The sequence below is a fragment of the Ranitomeya variabilis genome, chromosome 8 (genome assembly GCF_051348905.1).
Source record: "Ranitomeya variabilis isolate aRanVar5 chromosome 8, aRanVar5.hap1, whole genome shotgun sequence".
NCBI classification, from domain to species: Eukaryota; Metazoa; Chordata; class Amphibia; order Anura; family Dendrobatidae; genus Ranitomeya; species Ranitomeya variabilis.
The window spans coordinates 216,493,464-216,511,017 of record NC_135239.1 but is presented as its reverse complement, the minus strand read 5'-3'; the positions used below and the strand labels follow the sequence as shown (position 1 = coordinate 216,511,017).

Sequence of the window (17,554 nt, the reverse complement as noted above, 5' to 3'; positions counted from 1 at the left end):
ACCAGTGTAAAATGTAAAAAAAGAAACACTACATACTTACATTGCCGTGTCTGTCGCGTCCCTCGCCTTCAGCTTCCCTGCACTGTGTAAGCGCCGGCCCTAAAGCAGAGCGGTGACGTCACCGCTGTGCTCTGCTTTACGGCCGGCCGGCACTGACACAGTGCAGGGAAGCAGAACGCCGGGGAACGCGACAGACATCCGCGTCACACACACCGACTCAGCGATGTCAGCGGGTGATCCAGCAACGAAATAAGGTGCTGGCCTTCTAGCTCCGACCAGCGATGTCACAGCAGGATCCAGATTGCTGCTGCGTGTCAAACACAACGATATCGCTATCCAGGACGCTGCAACGTCACGGATTGCTATCGTTATCGTTGTAAAGTCGTTTAGTGTGAAGGTACCTTTACTCCCTGTTATCAGCCATTCCTGCTGGGGGGAGACTGCAATCTATTAAGGTACCTTCACACTGAACAACTTAACAACGATAACGATAGCGATCCGTGACGTTGCAGCGTCCTGGATAGCGATATCGTTGTGTTTGACACGCAGCAGCAATCTGGATCCTGCTGTGACATCGCTGGTCGGAGCTAGAAGGCCAGCACCTTATTTCGTTGCTGGATCACCCGCTGACATCGCTGAGTCGGTGTGTGTGACGCGGATGTCTGTCGCGTTCCCCGGCGTTCTGCTTCCCTGCACTGTGTCAGTGCCGGCCGGCCGTAAAGCAGAGCACAGCGGTGACGTCACCGCTCTGCTTTAGGGCCGGTGCTTACATTGCAGGGAAGCAGAACGCCGGGGGACGCGTCAGACACCGGAATGTAAGTATGTAGTGTTTGTTTTTTTTTACATTTACACTGGTAACCAGGGTAAACATCGGGTTACTAAGCGCGGCCCTGCGCTTAGTAACCCGATGTTTACCCTGGTTACCCGGGGACTTCGGCATCGTTGGTCGCTGGAGAGCGGTCTGTGTGACAGCTCTCCAGCGACCAAACAGCGACGCTGCAGCGATCGGCATCGTTGTCTAGATCACTGCAGCGTCGCTAAATGTGACGGTACCTTTACTCCCTGTTATCAGCCATTCCTGCTGGGGGAGACTGCAATCTATTACTCCCTGTTATCAGCCATTCCTGCTGGGGGGAGACTGCACTCTATTAAGGCCCCGTCTCACATAGCGAGATCGCTAGCGAGATCGCTGCTGAGTCACTAGTTTTGTGACGCAACAGCGACCTCCATAGCGATCTCGCTATGTGTGACACGTACCAGCGATCAGGCCCCTGCTGTGAGATCGCTGGTCGTGTCGGAATGGCCTGGACCTTTTTTTGGTCGTTGAGGCCCCGCTGACATCGCTGAATCGGTGTGTGTGACACCGATCCAGCGATGTCTTCACTGGTAACCAGGGTAAAGATCGGGTTACTAAGCGCAGGGCCGCGCTTAGTAACCCGATGTTTACCCTGGTTACCAAAAAAAACAAACAGTACATACTCGCCTTTCGGTGTCCAGGTCCCTTGCCGTCTGCTTCCTGCTCTGACTGAGCAGCCGTACAGCGAGAGCGCAGCGGTGACGTCACCGCTGCGCTCTGCTCTCACTGTACGGCCGGATCTCAGTCAGAGCAGGAAGCAGACGGCAAGGGACCTGGACACCGAAAGGCGAGTATGTACTGTTTGTTTTTTTTGGTAACCAGGGTAAACATCGGGTTACTAAGCGCGGCCCTGCACTTAGTAACCCGATGTTTACCCTGGTTACCCGGGTGCTGCAGGGGGACTTCGGCATCGTTGAAGACAGTTTCAACGATGCCGAAGTCGTTCCCCTGATCGTTGGTCGCTGGAGAGAGCCGTCTGTGTGACAGCTCCCCAGCGACCACACAGCGACTTACCAACGATCACGGCCAGGTCATATCGCTGGTCGTGATCGTTGGTAAATCGCTTAGTGAGACGGGGCCTTTACTCCCTGTTATCAGCCATTCCTGCTGGGGGGAGACTGCAATCTATTACTCCCTGTTATCAGCCATTCCTGCTGGGGGGAGACTGCAATCTATTACTCCCTGTTATCAGCCATTACTGGGGAGGGGGTGACTACAATCTATTCCCCTGTCTTCGGTCTGAAGTGGATGATACAAGTCGACATACTCGGCTCTGTCACACATGTGAGCGGTGTTGGTGTGCTGCGCCCCAGGGGTTAGGTAGGAGCGGTGAGTGGGTCCCGGGGCTCCTCCAGGTGCAGTCCCCGCTCGCTGTCTTGTCGCTCCGGTCCTCACTGCCGCCCCCTCCTTACATACGTGCAGGGAGCCGGCTGCCCGGTTTTATCATGGCGGCTGCCGGCGCCGGACACCATCAATCCCATGAATAAAAGAGCGGATTCCTGCATGTGTGAGATGTCATCCTTCAATTATAAGGGCATGCTGGGGCTTGTGGTGAGGAGATAGGTATCACAGATATCATTGACCACACTTGCCCACCCTGTGGGGTCTGTGCTCACCCTCTGGGGTCTGTGATCACCCTCTGGGGTCTGTGCCCACTCTTCGGGGTCTGGGCTCGGAGTCTGTGTCCTCCCTGTGGGGTCTGTGCTCCGGGTCTGTGCCCACTCTGTGCGGTCTGTGCTCACTCTGTGGGGTCTGTACTCGGGGTCTGTGCCCACCCTCCGGGGTCTGTGCTCGGGGTCTGTGCCCACCCTGTGGGGTCTGTACTCAGGGTCTGTGCCCACCCTCCGGGGTTTGTACCCACCCTCCGGGGTCTGTGCTTGGGGTCTGTGCCCACCATGTGCGGTCTGTGCCCACCATGTGCGGTCTGTGCCCACCCTCCGGGGTCTGTGCTCGGGGTCTGTGCCCACCCTGTGGGGTCTGTACTCAGGGTCTGTGCCCACCCTCCGGGGTCTGTACCCACCCTCCGGGGTCTGTGCTCGGGGTCTGTGCCCACCATGTGCGGTCTGTGCCCACCCTCCGGGGTCTGTGCTCGGGGTCTGTGCCCACCCTGTGGGGTCTGTACTCAGGGTCTGTGCCCACCCTCCGGGGTCTGTACCCACCCTCCGGGGTCTGTGCTCGGGGTCTGTGCCCACCATGTGCGGTCTGTGCCCACCCTCTGGGGTCTGTGCTCGAGGTCTGTGCCCACCCTGTGCGGTCTGTGCCTACCCTCCGGGGTCTGTGCTCCGGGTCTGTGCCCACCCTGTGCGGTCTGTGCCCACCCTCCGGGGTCTGTGCTCGGGGTCTGTGTCCTCCCTGTGGGGTCTGTGCTCCGGGTCTGTGCCCACTCTGTGCGGTCTGTGCTCACTCTGTGGGGTCTGTGCTCGGGGTCTGTGCCCACCCTCCGGGGTCTGTGCTCGGGGTCTGTGCCCATCCTGTGGGGTCTGTACTCGGGGTCTGTGCCCACCCTCTGGGGTTTGTACCCACCCTCCGGGGTCTGTGCTCGGGGTCTGTGCCCACCCTGTGGGGTCTGTACTCAGGGTCTGTGCCCACCCTCCGGGGTCTGTACCCACCCTCCGGGGTCTGTGCTCGGGGTCTGTGCCCACCATGTGCGGTCTGTGCCCACCCTCTGGGGTCTGTGCTCGAGGTCTGTGCCCACCCTGTGCGGTCTGTGCCTACCCTCCGGGGTCTGTGCTCCGGGTCTGTGCCCACCCTGTGCGGTCTGTGCCCACCCTCCGGGGTCTGTGCTCGGGGTCTGTGTCCTCCCTGTGGGGTCTGTGCTCCGGGTCTGTGCCCACTCTGTGCGGTCTGTGCTCACTCTGTGGGGTCTGTGCTCGGGGTCTGTGCCCACCCTCCGGGGTCTGTGCTCGGGGTCTGTGCCCATCCTGTGGGGTCTGTACTCGGGGTCTGTGCCCACCCTCCGGGGTTTGTACCCACCCTCCGGGGTCTGTGCTCGGGGTCTGTGCCCACCATGTGCGGTCTGTGCCCACCCTCCGGGGTCTGTGCTCGGGGTCTGTGCCCACCCTGTGGGGTCTGTACTCAGGGTCTGTGCCCACCCTCCGGGGTCTGTACCCACCCTCCGGGGTCTGCTCGGGGTCTGTGCCCACCCTGCGGGATCTGAGCCCTCCCTGCAGTGCCTGTTCTTGGTGATTGTGCCCGGCTTTTGTCCAGCCTTCAGGGTCCGATTCCGGCCTTCCTGGGGTCTGCGTCGTCTGGTCCTTGCAGCGTTATGTAACGTCGCGGCCTCTTTATGTAACACCCGGCAGATTAACCCGCTTATATAACAGGAGGCCAAATATTGAGCTGTGTAACCCCTTATGTCCCAGATCCCTCCCCACTGACATGGCGTCTCCTCGCGCACATAGTAACGCCGGGCGTTGCACTCGCTGTTAGTGTGGAGGGCGCAGGACGGTGTCTGTGCAGGACACAGATGGCGATAAGTAGGGAGACACACTGTGACCTATATTCCGGGGTGACTGCTGGATAGATCCTGGTGGGAAAGTTGTCGGGGGTACACGGACTGTCCGCCCATCGTTACACCGCTCCCATCCACCCCACTGGAAACCTGCCCTAATCTCCCTCCTGAGCGCCCCCTACTGGATGCTGCCCAAATGTTCACTTATTGTGAGGAACGTCTCAGATTTCTTCTCTCTTTTGCAGAAAAGTCTCAGAGCGCCGCACTTGGTGCAGAAAGTTCTGAGCACGGCTCCGGTGGCGAGGATGAATGGAAATGCTCATCTACCTCAGAGCAGAGCGAAAAAGGGGAGAAGGCGACATCAAATGAGGAGGAAACGAAGAAACGATTACAGAAGCCAACCAACATGAGGAGGAACATCAGGTGAGGAAATGCGGGGGCGGGTCTGATCTCCTAGTGCGGGGGCGGGTCTGATCACATAGTGCGGGGGCGGGTCTGATCGCATAGTGCGGGGGCGGGTCTGATCGCATAGTGCGGGGGCGGGTCTGATCGCATAGTGCGGGGGCGGGTCTGATCGCATAGTGCGGGGGCGGGTCTGATCGCATAGTGCGGGGGCGGGTCTGATCGCATAGTGCGGGGGCGGGTCTGATCTCAGTATGGGGGCGGGTCTGATCACATAGTGCGGGGGCGGGTCTAATCGCATAGTGCGGGGGCGGGTCTGATCGCATAGTGCGGGGGCGGGTCTGATCACATAGTGCGGGGGCGGGTCTGATCGCATAGTGCGGGGGCGGGTCTGATCGCATAGTGCGGGGGCGGGTCTGATCACATAGTGCGGGGGCGGGTCTGATCGCATAGTGCGGGGGCGGGTCTGATCGCATAGTGCGGGGGCGGGTCTGATCTCATAGTGCAGGGCGGGTCTGATCTCATAGTGCGGGGGCGGGTCTGATCTCATAGTGCAGGGGCGGGTCTGATCACATAGTGCGGGGGCGGGTCTGATCTCAGTGCGGGGGCGGGTCTGATCTCATAGTGCGGGGGCGGGTCTGATCTCATAGTGCGGGGGCGGGTCTGATCTCAGTGCGGGGGCGGGTCTCATCTCATAATGCGGGGGCGGGTCTGATCTCATAGTGCGGGGGCGGGTCTGATCTCATAGTGCAGGGCGGGTCTGATCTTATAGTGCGGGGGCGGGTCTGATCTCATAGTGCTGGGGCGGGTCTGATCTCATAGTGCGGGGGCGGGTCTAGTCTAATAGTGCGGGGGCGGGTCTGATCTCATAGTGCGGGGGCGGGTCTGATCTCATAGTGCGGGGGCGGGTCTGATCGCATAGTGCGGGGGCGGGTCTGATCGCATAGTGCGGGGGCGGGTCTGATCTCAGTGCGGGGGCGGGTCTGATCTCATAGTGCGGGGGCGGGTCTGATCTCATAGTGCGGGGGCGTGTCTGATCTCAGTGCGGGGGCGGGTCTGGTCTCATCGTCCGGGGGGCGGGTCTAATCTCATGGTGTGGTGAGTGGGGTCTGATCTCATGGTGCAGGGGCGGTCTAATCTTGCATTCAAAGGTAGGGGGTCTGATCTCGCCGTCTGGGGGTGGATTTGATTGCACAGTCCGGAAGGGTGGGTCTGATCTCGCAGTCCATGGGGGCGGGTCTGATCTCGTAGTCCATGGGGGCGAGTTTGATCTCTGTCTAGGTGGGCGGGTCTGATCTCTCAGTCCAGGCGGCAGGTCTCATCTCGCAGTCCTTGGGGGCGGGTCTCAATTCGCAGTCCATGGTGGCGGGTCTGATCTCACAGTCCAGGGGGTGGGTCTGATCTCTGTCTACGTGGGCGGGTCTGATTTCTCAGTCCAGGGGGCGGGTCTGATCTCACAGTCCAGGGGGCGGGTCTCATCTCGCAGTCCATGGGGCGGGTCTCATCTCGCAGTCCAAGGTGGCGGGTCTGATCTCGCAGTCCAGGGGGTGGGTCTGATTTCTTTCTAGGTGGGCGGGTCTGATCTCTCAGTCCAGGGGGCGGGTCTGATCTCGCAGTCCAGGGGGTGGGTCTGCATTATACCTACCTGTATGAGCACACAGGGGTTGGGTCCTCCTGTGTGTGACGCCCTGAATAATGATGCTTGTCTCGCTGTGACGCAGGAAGCTGCTCCGTGAGGATCAGTTGGAGGCGGTGACCAAGACCGCGCAACAGGAGGAGCTGGAAAGACGGAAGCGTCTGGAGCAGCAGAGGAAGGACTACCCCGTACCCCTGATCCCTACGCTGCCTGCTGACTCTCTGGACTTCCTCAGTGGTACGGGCGCAGGGGCTGATTGGGGCCAGGAGGGACGGTAGAGCCGGGACCACCACTAGAGTGATGTGCAATTTACTTTACAGAAGAGATCGGGCTGAGGACGGCAGACGTGTCACACATTGTGGGGAACCAGGAGATCATCTGCCTGGACAGCAGCAGCGGGGACAGTGAGGACGAGGCCCAGAGGAAAGTTCTGGCTGGTGAGGACATACGTTGGGGGGTGTAAGGCCTCGGAGGCTTCTCTTCAGTGTTTGGTTCTAGGGTCCAGGAGTGAACGTACCACAACTCCCATCATTATCACTCTCCCTCTTTGTGTGCTCCTTACAGAGGTGATCGAGCTGAGCTCGGGGGAGGAGGAATCTCTGCAGACCGTGGACACTGGCGATTCCACTGGTGAAGTCGATGACGCTGATCTCGGGGGTGAGAACAGCGGCTCCCATGTCAATGACACTTTGAACCTGCCGGATGCCATTGGACGGGTCCTTGTCAATATTAACCACCCGCCCAATGAGAAGGACATTTTCCTGGCACCACAACTGGCCGGATCTGTGAAACCACATCAGGTGAGTGCACAGCCTCCGTTCTGCTTCTAATGACTCCCCCATATCTCCTGCTGTGCCATGTAACCCCCACTATCTGCGGTTCTCTCCTGGGCAGATTGGCGGCATCCGCTTTCTGTACGATAACCTCGTGGAGTCTCTGGAGAGATTCTCCAGCAGCAGTGGGTTTGGCTGCATCCTGGCGCACAGCATGGGATTGGGCAAGACCCTGCAGGTCATCTCGTTCCTGGACGTTCTCTTCCAGCACACGCCGGCCAAGACCGTGCTGGCGATTGTACCGGTGAGGAGCTCTCGTGTTTCATTACCTGGGTATCCACATACTGCAAAACTATGGACAGCATCACAGCCAGAGTATAGTCATATAGTAGTGAAACCTGCAAGGAGGCTACCACAAAATGTCATCGATGAAAGCAAAACGTGGCCTGGAGCTAAAGGCCCAGAATCAGGTCTGATCATTGCACAGGTTATAGATAGGATTTAATAGGCAGCATCACCTGAGTTACATCCTGCATTATACTCCAGAGCTGCACTCACTATTCTGCTGGTGCAGTCACTGTGTACATACATTACATTACTGATCCTGAGTTACATCCTGTATTATACTCCAGAGCTGCACTCACTATTCTGCTGGTGCAGTCACTGTGTACATACATTACATTACTGATCCTGAATTACATCCTGTATTATACCCCAGAGCTGCACTCACTATTCTGCTGGTGCAGTCACTGTGTACATACATTACATTACTGATCCTGAGTTACATCCTGTATTATACTCCAGAGCTGCACTCACTATTCTGCTGGTGCAGTCACTGTGTACATACATTACATTACTGATCCTGAGTTACAGCCTGTATTATATCCCAGAGCTGCACTCACTATTCTGCTGGTGCAGTCACTGTGTACATACATTACATTACTGATCCTGAGTTACATCCTGTATTATACCCCAGAGCTGCACTCACTATTCTGCTGGTGCAGTCACTGTGTACATACATTACATTACTGATCCTGAGTTACATCCTGTATTATACTCCAGAGCTGCACTCACTATTCTGCTGGTGCAGTCACTGTGTACATACATTACATTACTGATCCTGAGTTACATCCTGTATTATACTCCAGAGCTGCACTCACTATTCTGCTGGTGGAGTCACTGTGTACATACATTACATTACTGATCCTGAGTTACCTCCTGTATTATACCCCAGAGCTGCACTCACTATTCTGCTGGTGCAGTCACTGTGTACATACATTAAATTACTGATCCTGAGTTACATCCTGTATTATACCCCAGAGCTGCAGTCACTATTCTGCTGGTGCAGTCACTGTGTACATACATTACTGATACTGAGTTACATCCTGTATTATACTCCAGAGCTGCACTCACTATTCTGCTGGTGCAGTCACTGTGTACATACATTACATTACTGATCCTGAGTTACCTCCTGTATTATACCCCAGAGCTGCACTCACTATTCTGCTGGTGCAGTAACTCTGCAGGTGATATAACACTTGTTTACCTATATAGGAGGGGATGTGCTCTCAGCTTTGGACCTCTTTAAGGTTGGGGTCTTATATGGTAATTTCTCTTGTCAGGTGAACACTCTGCAGAATTGGCTAGCTGAGTTTAATATGTGGCTTCCTGCTCCTGAGTCGTTACCTCCTGATCACGACCCTGAGTTTGTGCAGCCACGAGCCTTCAAAGTTCATACGCTGAATGATGAGCACAAGTAAGTGTCTCCGCTCTGTGTGTGGGGGAAGTTACTTACATATCTAAGTCTGTCGGTTCCCTGCGGTCTGACTCAACCAGTGCTGGGTATGTGAGTGACCCTGGGCTGGACACCGCCAGTGCTGGGTATGTGAGTGACCCTGGGCTGGACACCGCCAGTGCTGGGTATGTGAGTGACCCTGGGCTGGACACCGCCAGTGCTGGGTATGTGAGTGACCCTGGGCTGGACACCGCCAGTGCTGGGTATGTGAGTGACCCTGGGCTGGACACCGCCAGTGCTGGGTATGTGAGTGACCCTGGGCTGGACACCGCCAGTGCTGGGTATGTGAGTGACCCTGGGCTGGACACCGCCAGTGCTGGGTATGTGAGTGACCCTGGGCTGGACACCGCCAGTGCTGGCTATATGGGTGTCCCTGGGTTGGACCCCACCAGTGCTGGCTATATGGGTGTCCCTGGGTTGGACCCCACCAGTGCTGGCTATATGGGTGTCCCTGGGTTGGACCCCACCAGTGCTGGCTATATGGGTGTCCCTGGGTTGGACCCCACCAGTGCTGGCTATATAGGTGTCCCTGGGTTGGACCCCACCAGTGCTGGCTATATAGGTGTCCCAGGTTGGACCCCACCAGTGCTGGCTATATGGGTGTCCCTGGGTTGGACCCCAGCAGTGCTGGCTATATGGGTGTCCCTGGGTTGGACCCCAGCAGTGCTGGCTATATGGGTGTCCCTGGGTTGGACCCCACCAGTGCTGGCTATATGGGTGTCCCTGGGTTGGACCCCACCAGTGCTGGCTATATAGGTGTCCCTGGGTTGGACCCCACCAGTGCTGGCTATATAGGTGTCCCAGGTTGGACCCCACCAGTGCTGGCTATATGGGTGTCCCTGGGTTGGACCCCAGCAGTGCTGGCTATATAGGTGTCCCTGGGTTGGACCCCACCAGTGCTGGCTATATAGGTGTCCCAGGTTGGACCCCACCAGTGCTGGCTATATGGGTGTCCCTGGGTTGGACCCCAGCAGTGCTGGCTATATGGGTGTCCCTGGGTTGGACCCCAGCAGTGCTGGCTATATGGGTGTCCCTGGGTTGGACCCCACCAGTGCTGGCTATATGGGTGTTCCTGGGTTGGACCCCACCAGTGCTGGCTATATGGGTGTCCCGGGTTGGACCCCACCAGTGCTGGCTATATGGGTGTCCCTGGGTTGGACCCCACCAGTGCTGGCTATATAGGTGTCCCTGGGTTGGACCCCACCAGTGCTGGCTATATGGGTGTCCCGGGTTGGACCCCAGCAGTGCTGGCTATATAGGTGTCCCTGGGTTGGACCCCACCAGTGCTGGCTATATGGGTGTCCCGGGTTGGACCCCACCAGTGCTGGCTATATGGGTGTCCCTGGGTTGGACCCCAGCAGTGCTGGCTATATGGGTGTCCCTGGGTTGGACCCCACCAGTGCTGGCTATATGGGTGTCCCTGGGTTGGACCCCACCAGTGCTGGCTATATGGTTGTCCCGGGTTGGACCCCACCAGTGCTGGCTATATGGGTGTCCCGGGTTGGACCTGCCTATCGGACATACTGTTTAATCATTCCTCATTTCCTCTAGAACAACAGCTGCTCGAGCCAAGGTTGTGAATGAGTGGGCAGCAGATGGAGGTGTCCTCTTAATGGGGTATGAGATGTACCGGCTCCTGTCCCTCAAGAAATCCTTCACTGTGGGTAGAAAGAAAAGGAGCAAGAAAGCAGCCGGGCCGGTGATTATTGACCTGGATGAGGAGGATAGGCAGCAAGAGATGCTAAAAGGTTGGTGGTGTTCTGGTCGCGGTGCTTCAGGAAGTCCCAGGAGAGACGTAGCTTGGACCCATCACCACATATCTCCCTAGTGTATCTTCTTACTAACATCCCCCTTTGTTCCTAGGGATGGAGAAGGCTTTGTCTCGGCCAGGCCCTGACGTGGTCATCTGTGATGAAGGCCATCGTATAAAGAACTGTCACGCCAGCACATCCCAAGCCCTGAAGAACATCCGGTCCAGGCGGCGGGTGGTCTTGACCGGATACCCTCTGCAGAACAACCTCATTGAGTACTGGTGCATGGTGGACTTTGTGCGACCGGACTTTCTGGGCACCAGACAAGAATTCAGTAACATGTTTGAGCGGCCCATCCTGAATGGTCAATGTACGGACAGTACGCCGCAGGACAAGCGGCTGATGAGGTACCGCAGCCACGTGCTCCACAGCCTGCTGGAAGGCTTCGTGCAGAGGTGAGGATGGGGCACCACTCGCTGGCTGGGCTTATAGGGGCCTCCTGCAGGAGCACAAGGGCAGCAGAATCCAGGAATGCATACGATTGTCTGGATTATTGGAAAATCTGAACATACATGGCGCACATGTATTCCCTCACCTGACAGTCCGGCACGTGGTGTGTCAGATCTGGGGTCAATTCATGGGCGCTTTAGTATCACTAAACCCATGAGGTGCCTTGACCCTCATCTGACCTGTGCCGGACTATCAGATGATTTTCTGATATTAGGATTAATGTTTGGCATCTGCAGACCTACGTAACGCTGATGGAATTGTCCAGTCCTGGGCTCTGAGGCTTCTGTTCTCTGTTTTCACCCGTGTGGTGTAGGCGTGGGCATACAGTTTTAAAGGCGCAGCTCCCCTCTAAAGAAGAACATGTGATCCTGGTTCGTCTGTCCCCGATACAGAGGGCGCTGTACACAGAGTTCATGAACAGGTTCCGGGATGCTGGGAACAGTGGATGGCTCGGGCTCAACCCGCTGAAAGCTTTCTGTGTCTGCTGCAAGGTGAGCGCCGATTCTGGGAGTTACCAGGAGTGGTGACGGTCCGGACCCTCACACCACCCCGTCATGTCCGGCAGTCTTCATACAGTGCTGACGGTCCGGACCCTCACACCACCCCGTCATGTCCGGCAGTCTTCATACAGTGCTGACGGTCCGGACCCTCACACCACCCCGTCATGTCCGGCAGTCTTCATACAGTGCTGACGGTCCGGACCCTCACACCACCCCGTCATGTCCGGCAGTCTTCATACAGTGCTGACGGTCCGGACCCTCACACCACCCCGTCATGTCCAGCAGTGTTCATATAGCGGTAACAATCCGGACCCTCAAACCGCCCCCTGTCAGGTCCGGCAGTGTTCATACCGTTCCTTGTCAGGTCCGGCAGTGGTGATAGTCCGCACCCTGACAACTCCCCCTGTCAGGTCCGGCAGTGGCGACGGTCTGGACCCTCACACCATGACTTGTCAGATCCAGCAGTGGTGACGGTCCGCACCCTCACACCACGACTTGTCAGGTCCGGCAGTGGGGACGGACTGGACCCTCACACCATGACTTGTCAGGTCCGGTAGTGGTGACGGTCCGGACCCTCACACAGCCCCCTGTCAGGTCCGGTAGTGGTGATGGTCTGGACCCTCATACCATGACTTGTCAGGTCCGGCAGTGGTGACGGTCTGGACCCTCACACCATGACTTGTCAGGTCCGGCAGTGGTGACGGTCCGGACCCTCTCACCATGACTTGTCAGGTTCAGCATTGTTGACGGTCCGCACCCTCACACAATGACTTGTCAGGTCCGGCAGTGGTGACTGTCCGCACCCTCACACCACGACTTGTCAGGTCCGGCAGTGTTGACAGTCCGGACCCTCTCACCATGACTTGTCAGGTCCGGCAGTGGTGACGGTCCGGGCCCTCTCACCATGACTTGTCAGGTCCAGCATTGTTGACGGTCCGCACCCTCACACCATGACTTGTCAGGTCCGGCAGTGGTGACTGTCCGCACCCTCACACCATGACTTGTCAGGTCCGGCAGTGTTGACGGTCCGGACCCTCTCACCATGACTTGTCAGGTCCAGCAGTGTTGACGGTCCGCACCCTCACACCATGACTTGTCAGGTCCGGCAGTGGTGACTGTCCGCACCCTCACACCACGACTTGTCAGGTCCGGCAGTGTTGACGGTCCGCACTCTCACACCACGACTTGTCAGGTCCGGCAGTGTTGACGGTCCGCACTCTCACACCACGACTTGTCAGGTCCGGCAGTGGTGACGGTCTGGACCCTCACGCCACGACTTGTCAGGTCCGGCAGTGTTGACGGTCCGCACCCTCACACCATGACTTGTCAGGTCCGGCAGTGGTGACTGTCCGCACTCTCACACCACGACTTGTCAGGTCCGGCAGTGGTGACGGTCTGGACCCTCACACAACTACTTGTCAGGTCCGGCAGTGTTGACGGTCCGCACTTTCACACCACGACTTGTCAGGTCCGGCAGTGTTGACGGTCCGCACTTTCACACCATGACTTGTCAGGTCCGGCAGTGGTGACTGTCCGCACCCTCACACCACGACTTGTCAGGTCCGGCAGTGGTGACTGTCCGCACCCTCACACCACGACTTGTCAGGTCCGGCAGTGGTGACGGTCTGCACCCTCACACCACGACTTGTCAGGTCCGGCAGTGGTGACGGTCCGCACCCTCACACCATGACTTGTCAGGTCCCGGCAGTGGTGACGGTCCGGACCCTCACACCGCCCCCTGTCAGGTCCGGCAGTGGTGATGGTCTGGACCCTCACACCATGACTTGTCAGGTCCGGCAGTGGTGACTGTCCGCACCCTCACACCACGACTTGTCAGGTCCCGGCAGTGGTGACGGTCCGGACCCTCACACCGCCCCCTGTCAGGTCCGGCAGTGGTGATGGTCTGGACCCTCACACCATGACTTGTCAGGTCCGGCAGTGGTGACTGTCCGCACCCTCACACCACGACTTGTCAGGTCCGGCAGTGGTGACGGTCCGCACCCTCACACCATGACTTGTCAGGTCCGGCAGTGGTGACGGTCCGGACCCTCACACCGCCCCCTGTCAGGTCCGGCAGTGGTGATGGTCTGGACCCTCACACCATGACTTGTCAGGTCAGACAGTGTTCATACAGTGGATGTAACTACGTTTTCTCCTTCCAGATCTGGAATCATCCGGACGTTTTGTACGAGGCTCTCCAGAAGGAGAACTTGGCCAATGAACAGGATTTGGATGTTGATGATCTCGGAACAAACACCCGATGTCAGACCCAGGGATCAAAAGTCAAAGTGGAAACTGGGGCATTAGGGGCCCTTATGGGGGAGGCAGCCAATAGCAAACTTCTGCAAGGCATGGGCTTCCATCCCGGCCAGGAGAAAGCCAACCAAGTTGTTACGTATGAGTGGGTGAGTGCCCGGACCTCCGCCTGCTCACCTCCGTATACCGGGTGGCAGGGCTGCGGCACATCACGTCGCCCTCTGTTTCCCCTTTACATGTCATTACAGTGCTACATTTCCCCTGCACCCCCACAAATTCTAAAATCAGCAGTGACCCCGTTGTGGGATCATTGACAGTCTGTTCCTTTCTGTCCTCTTCAGGCCAAAGAGATTCTGTGTGACTACCAAACGGGCGTCCTGACAAACTCCCCAAAGATGGTCCTGTTGTTCCACCTCATTGAGGAAAGCATGAAACTGGGGGACAAGATCCTGGTGTTCAGGTGTGTGGTTCTGGGGGCGAGCAGTGATTCTGGGAGGTGGGCATGCACTGCTCCTGGGGGCCGAGCAGTGATTCTGGGAGGTGGGCATGCACTGCTCCTGGGGGGGATACCTGGGGGCGAGCAGTGATTCTGGGAGGTGGTCGTGTACTGCTCCTGGGGGCGAGCAGTGATTCTGGGAGGTGGGCATGCACTGCTCCTGGGGGCGAGCTGTGATTCTGGGAGGTGGGCATGCACTGCTCCTGGGGGATACCTGGGGGCGAGCAGTGATTCTGGGAGGTGGGCATGCACTGCTCCTGGGGGCCGAGCAGTGATTCTGGGACGTGGGCATGCACTGCTCCTGGGGGGGGATACCTGGGGGCGAGCAGTGATTCTGGGAGGTGGTCGTGTACTGCTCCTGGGGGCGAGCAGTGATTCTGGGAGGTGGGCATGCACTGCTCCTGGGGGCCGAGCAGTGATTCTGGGAGGTGGGCATGCACTGCTCCTGGGGGGGATACCTGGGGGCGAGCAGTGATTCTGGGAGGTGGTCGTGTACTGCTCCTGGGGGCGAGCAGTGATTCTGGGAGGTGGGCATGCACTGCTCCTGGGGGCGAGCAGTGATTCTGGGAGGTGGGCATGCACTGCTCCTGGGGGATACCTGGGGGCGAGCAGTGATTCTGGGAGGTGGGCATGCACTGCTCCTGGGGGCCGAGCAGTGATTCTGGGACGTGGGCATGCACTGCTCCTGGGGGGGGATACCTGGGGGCGAGCAGTGATTCTGGGAGGTGGTCGTGTACTGCTCCTGGGGGCGAGCAGTGATTCTGGGAGGTGGGCGTGCACTGCTCCTGGGGGATACCTGGGGGCCGAGCAGTGATTCTGGGAGGTGGGCATGCACTGCTCCTGGGGGGGATACCTGGGGGCGAGCAGTGATTCTGGGAGGTGGTCGTGTACTGCTCCTGGGGGCGAGCAGTGATTCTGGGAGGTGGGCGTGCACTGCTCCTGGGGGCCGAGCAGTGATTCTGGGAGGTGGGCATGCACTGCTCCTGGGGGATACCTGGGGGCCGAGCAGTGATGCTGGGAGGTGGGCATGCACTGCTCCTGGGGGGGATACCTGGGGGCGAGCAGTGATTCTGGGAGGTGGTCGTGTACTGCTCCTGGGGGCGAGCAGTGATTCTGGGAGGTGGGCGTGCACTGCTCCTGGGGGCCGAGCAGTGATTCTGGGAGGTGGGCATGCACTGCTCCTGGGGGCCGAGCAGTGATTCTGGGAGGTGGGCATGCACTGCTCCTGGGGGGGATACCTGGGGGCGAGCAGTGATTCTGGGAGGTGGTCGTGTACTGCTCCTGGGGGCGAGCAGTGATTCTGGGAGGTGGGCATGCACTGCTCCTGGGGGCCGAGCAGTGATTCTGGGAGGTGGGCATGCACTGCTCCTGGGGGATACCTGGGGGCGAGCAGTGATTCTGGGAGGTGGGCATGCACTGCTCCTGGGGGCCGAGCAGTGATTCTGGGAGGTGGGCATGCACTGCTCCTGGGGGGATACCTGGGGGCGAGCAGTGATTCTGGGAGGTGGTCGTGTACTGCTCCTGGGGGCGAGCAGTGATTCTGGGAGGTGGGCGTGCACTGCTCCTGGGGGATACCTGGGGGCCGAGCAGTGATTCTGGGAGGTGGGCATGCACTGCTCCTGGGGGGGATACCTGGGGGCGAGCAGTGATTCTGGGAGGTGGTCATGTACTGCTCCTGGGGGCGAGCAGTGATTCTGGGAGGTGGGCGTGCACTGCTCCTGGGGGATACCTGGGGGCCGAGCAGTGATTCTGGGAGGTGGGCATGCACTGCTCCTGGGGGATACCTGGGGGCCGAGCAGTGATTCTGGGAGGTGGGCATGCACTGCTCCTGGGGGCCGAGCAGTGATTCTGGGAGGTGGGCATGCACTGCTCCTGGGGGATACCTGGGGGCCGAGCAGTGATTCTGGGAGGTGGGCATGCACTGCTCCTGGGGGCCGAGCAGTGATTCTGGGAGGTGGGCATGCACTGCTCCTGGGGGATACCTGGGGGCGAGCAGTGATTCTGGGAGGTGGGCATGCACTGCTCCTGGGGGCCGAGCAGTGATTCTGGGAGGTGGGCATGCACTGCTCCTGGGGGATACCTGGGGGCGAGCAGTGATTCTGGGAGGTGGGCATGCACTGCTCCTGGGGGATACCTGGGGGCGAGCAGTGATTCTGGGAGGTGGGCATGCACTGCTCCTGGGGGCCGAGCAGTGATTCTGGGAGGTGGGCATGCACTGCTCCTGGGGGATACCTGGGGGCGAGCAGTGATTCTGGGAGGTGGGCATGCACTGCTCCTGGGGGCCGAGCAGTGATTCTGGGAGGTGGGCATGCACTGCTCCTCGGGGATACCTGGGGGCCGAGCAGTGATTCTGGGAGGTTGGCGTGCACTGCTCCTGGGGGATACCTGGGGGCCGAGCAGTGATTCTGGGAGGTTGGCATGCACTGCTCCTGGGGGATACCTGGGGGCCGAGCAGTGATTCTGGGAGGTGGGCGTGCACTGCTCCTGGGGGCAAGCAGTGATTCTGGGAGGTGGGCGTGCACTGCTCCTGGGGGCAAGCAGTGATTCTGGGAGGTGGGTGTGCACTGCTCCTAGGGGATACCTGGGCGCGAGCAGTGATTCTGGAAGGTGGGCATGCACTGCTCCTGGGGGATACCTGGGGGCCGAGCAGTGATTCTTGGAGGTTGGTGTGCACTGCTCCTGGGGGCGAGCAGTGATTCTGGGAGGTGGGCGTGCACTGCTCCTGGGGGGATACCTGGGGGCGAGCAGTGATTCTGGGAGGTGGGCATGCACTGCTCCTGGGGGATACCTGGGGGCGAGCAGTGATTCTGGGAGGTGGGCGTGCACTGCTCCTGGGGGATACCGGGGGGCGAGCAGTGATTCTGGGAGGTGGGCATGCACTGCTCCTGGGGGATACCTGGGGGTCGAGCAGTGATTCTGGGAGGTGGGCGTGCACTGCTCCTGGGGGATACCTGGGGGCCGAGCGGTGATTCTGGGAGGTGGGCGTGCACTGCTCTTGGGGGCAAGCAGTGATTCTGGGAGGTGGGCGTGCACTGCTCCTAGGGGATACCTGGGCGCGAGCAGTGATTCTGGGAGGTGGGCGTGCACTGCTCCTGGGGGATACCTGGGGGCCGAGCACTGATTCTTGG

General features: G+C 59.0%; 1 protein-coding gene across 1 annotated transcript in view; it reads left to right on the top strand.

Annotated features, from left to right (window-relative positions):
• RAD54L2 (RAD54 like 2) overlaps positions 1–17,554 on the top strand; it is a 35,559-nt gene that overhangs the window by 10,844 nt on the left and 7,161 nt on the right. The window contains exons 3-13 of the mRNA XM_077277051.1: positions 4,553–4,730; positions 6,431–6,582; positions 6,666–6,782; positions 6,910–7,145; positions 7,240–7,422; positions 8,741–8,874; positions 10,465–10,661; positions 10,777–11,119; positions 11,488–11,665; positions 13,837–14,079; positions 14,272–14,390. Of these exons, the coding sequence (XP_077133166.1) occupies positions 4,553–4,730; positions 6,431–6,582; positions 6,666–6,782; positions 6,910–7,145; positions 7,240–7,422; positions 8,741–8,874; positions 10,465–10,661; positions 10,777–11,119; positions 11,488–11,665; positions 13,837–14,079; positions 14,272–14,390 (2,080 nt within the window). The remainder of the gene's footprint in view (positions 1–4,552; positions 4,731–6,430; positions 6,583–6,665; positions 6,783–6,909; positions 7,146–7,239; positions 7,423–8,740; positions 8,875–10,464; positions 10,662–10,776; positions 11,120–11,487; positions 11,666–13,836; positions 14,080–14,271; positions 14,391–17,554) is intronic.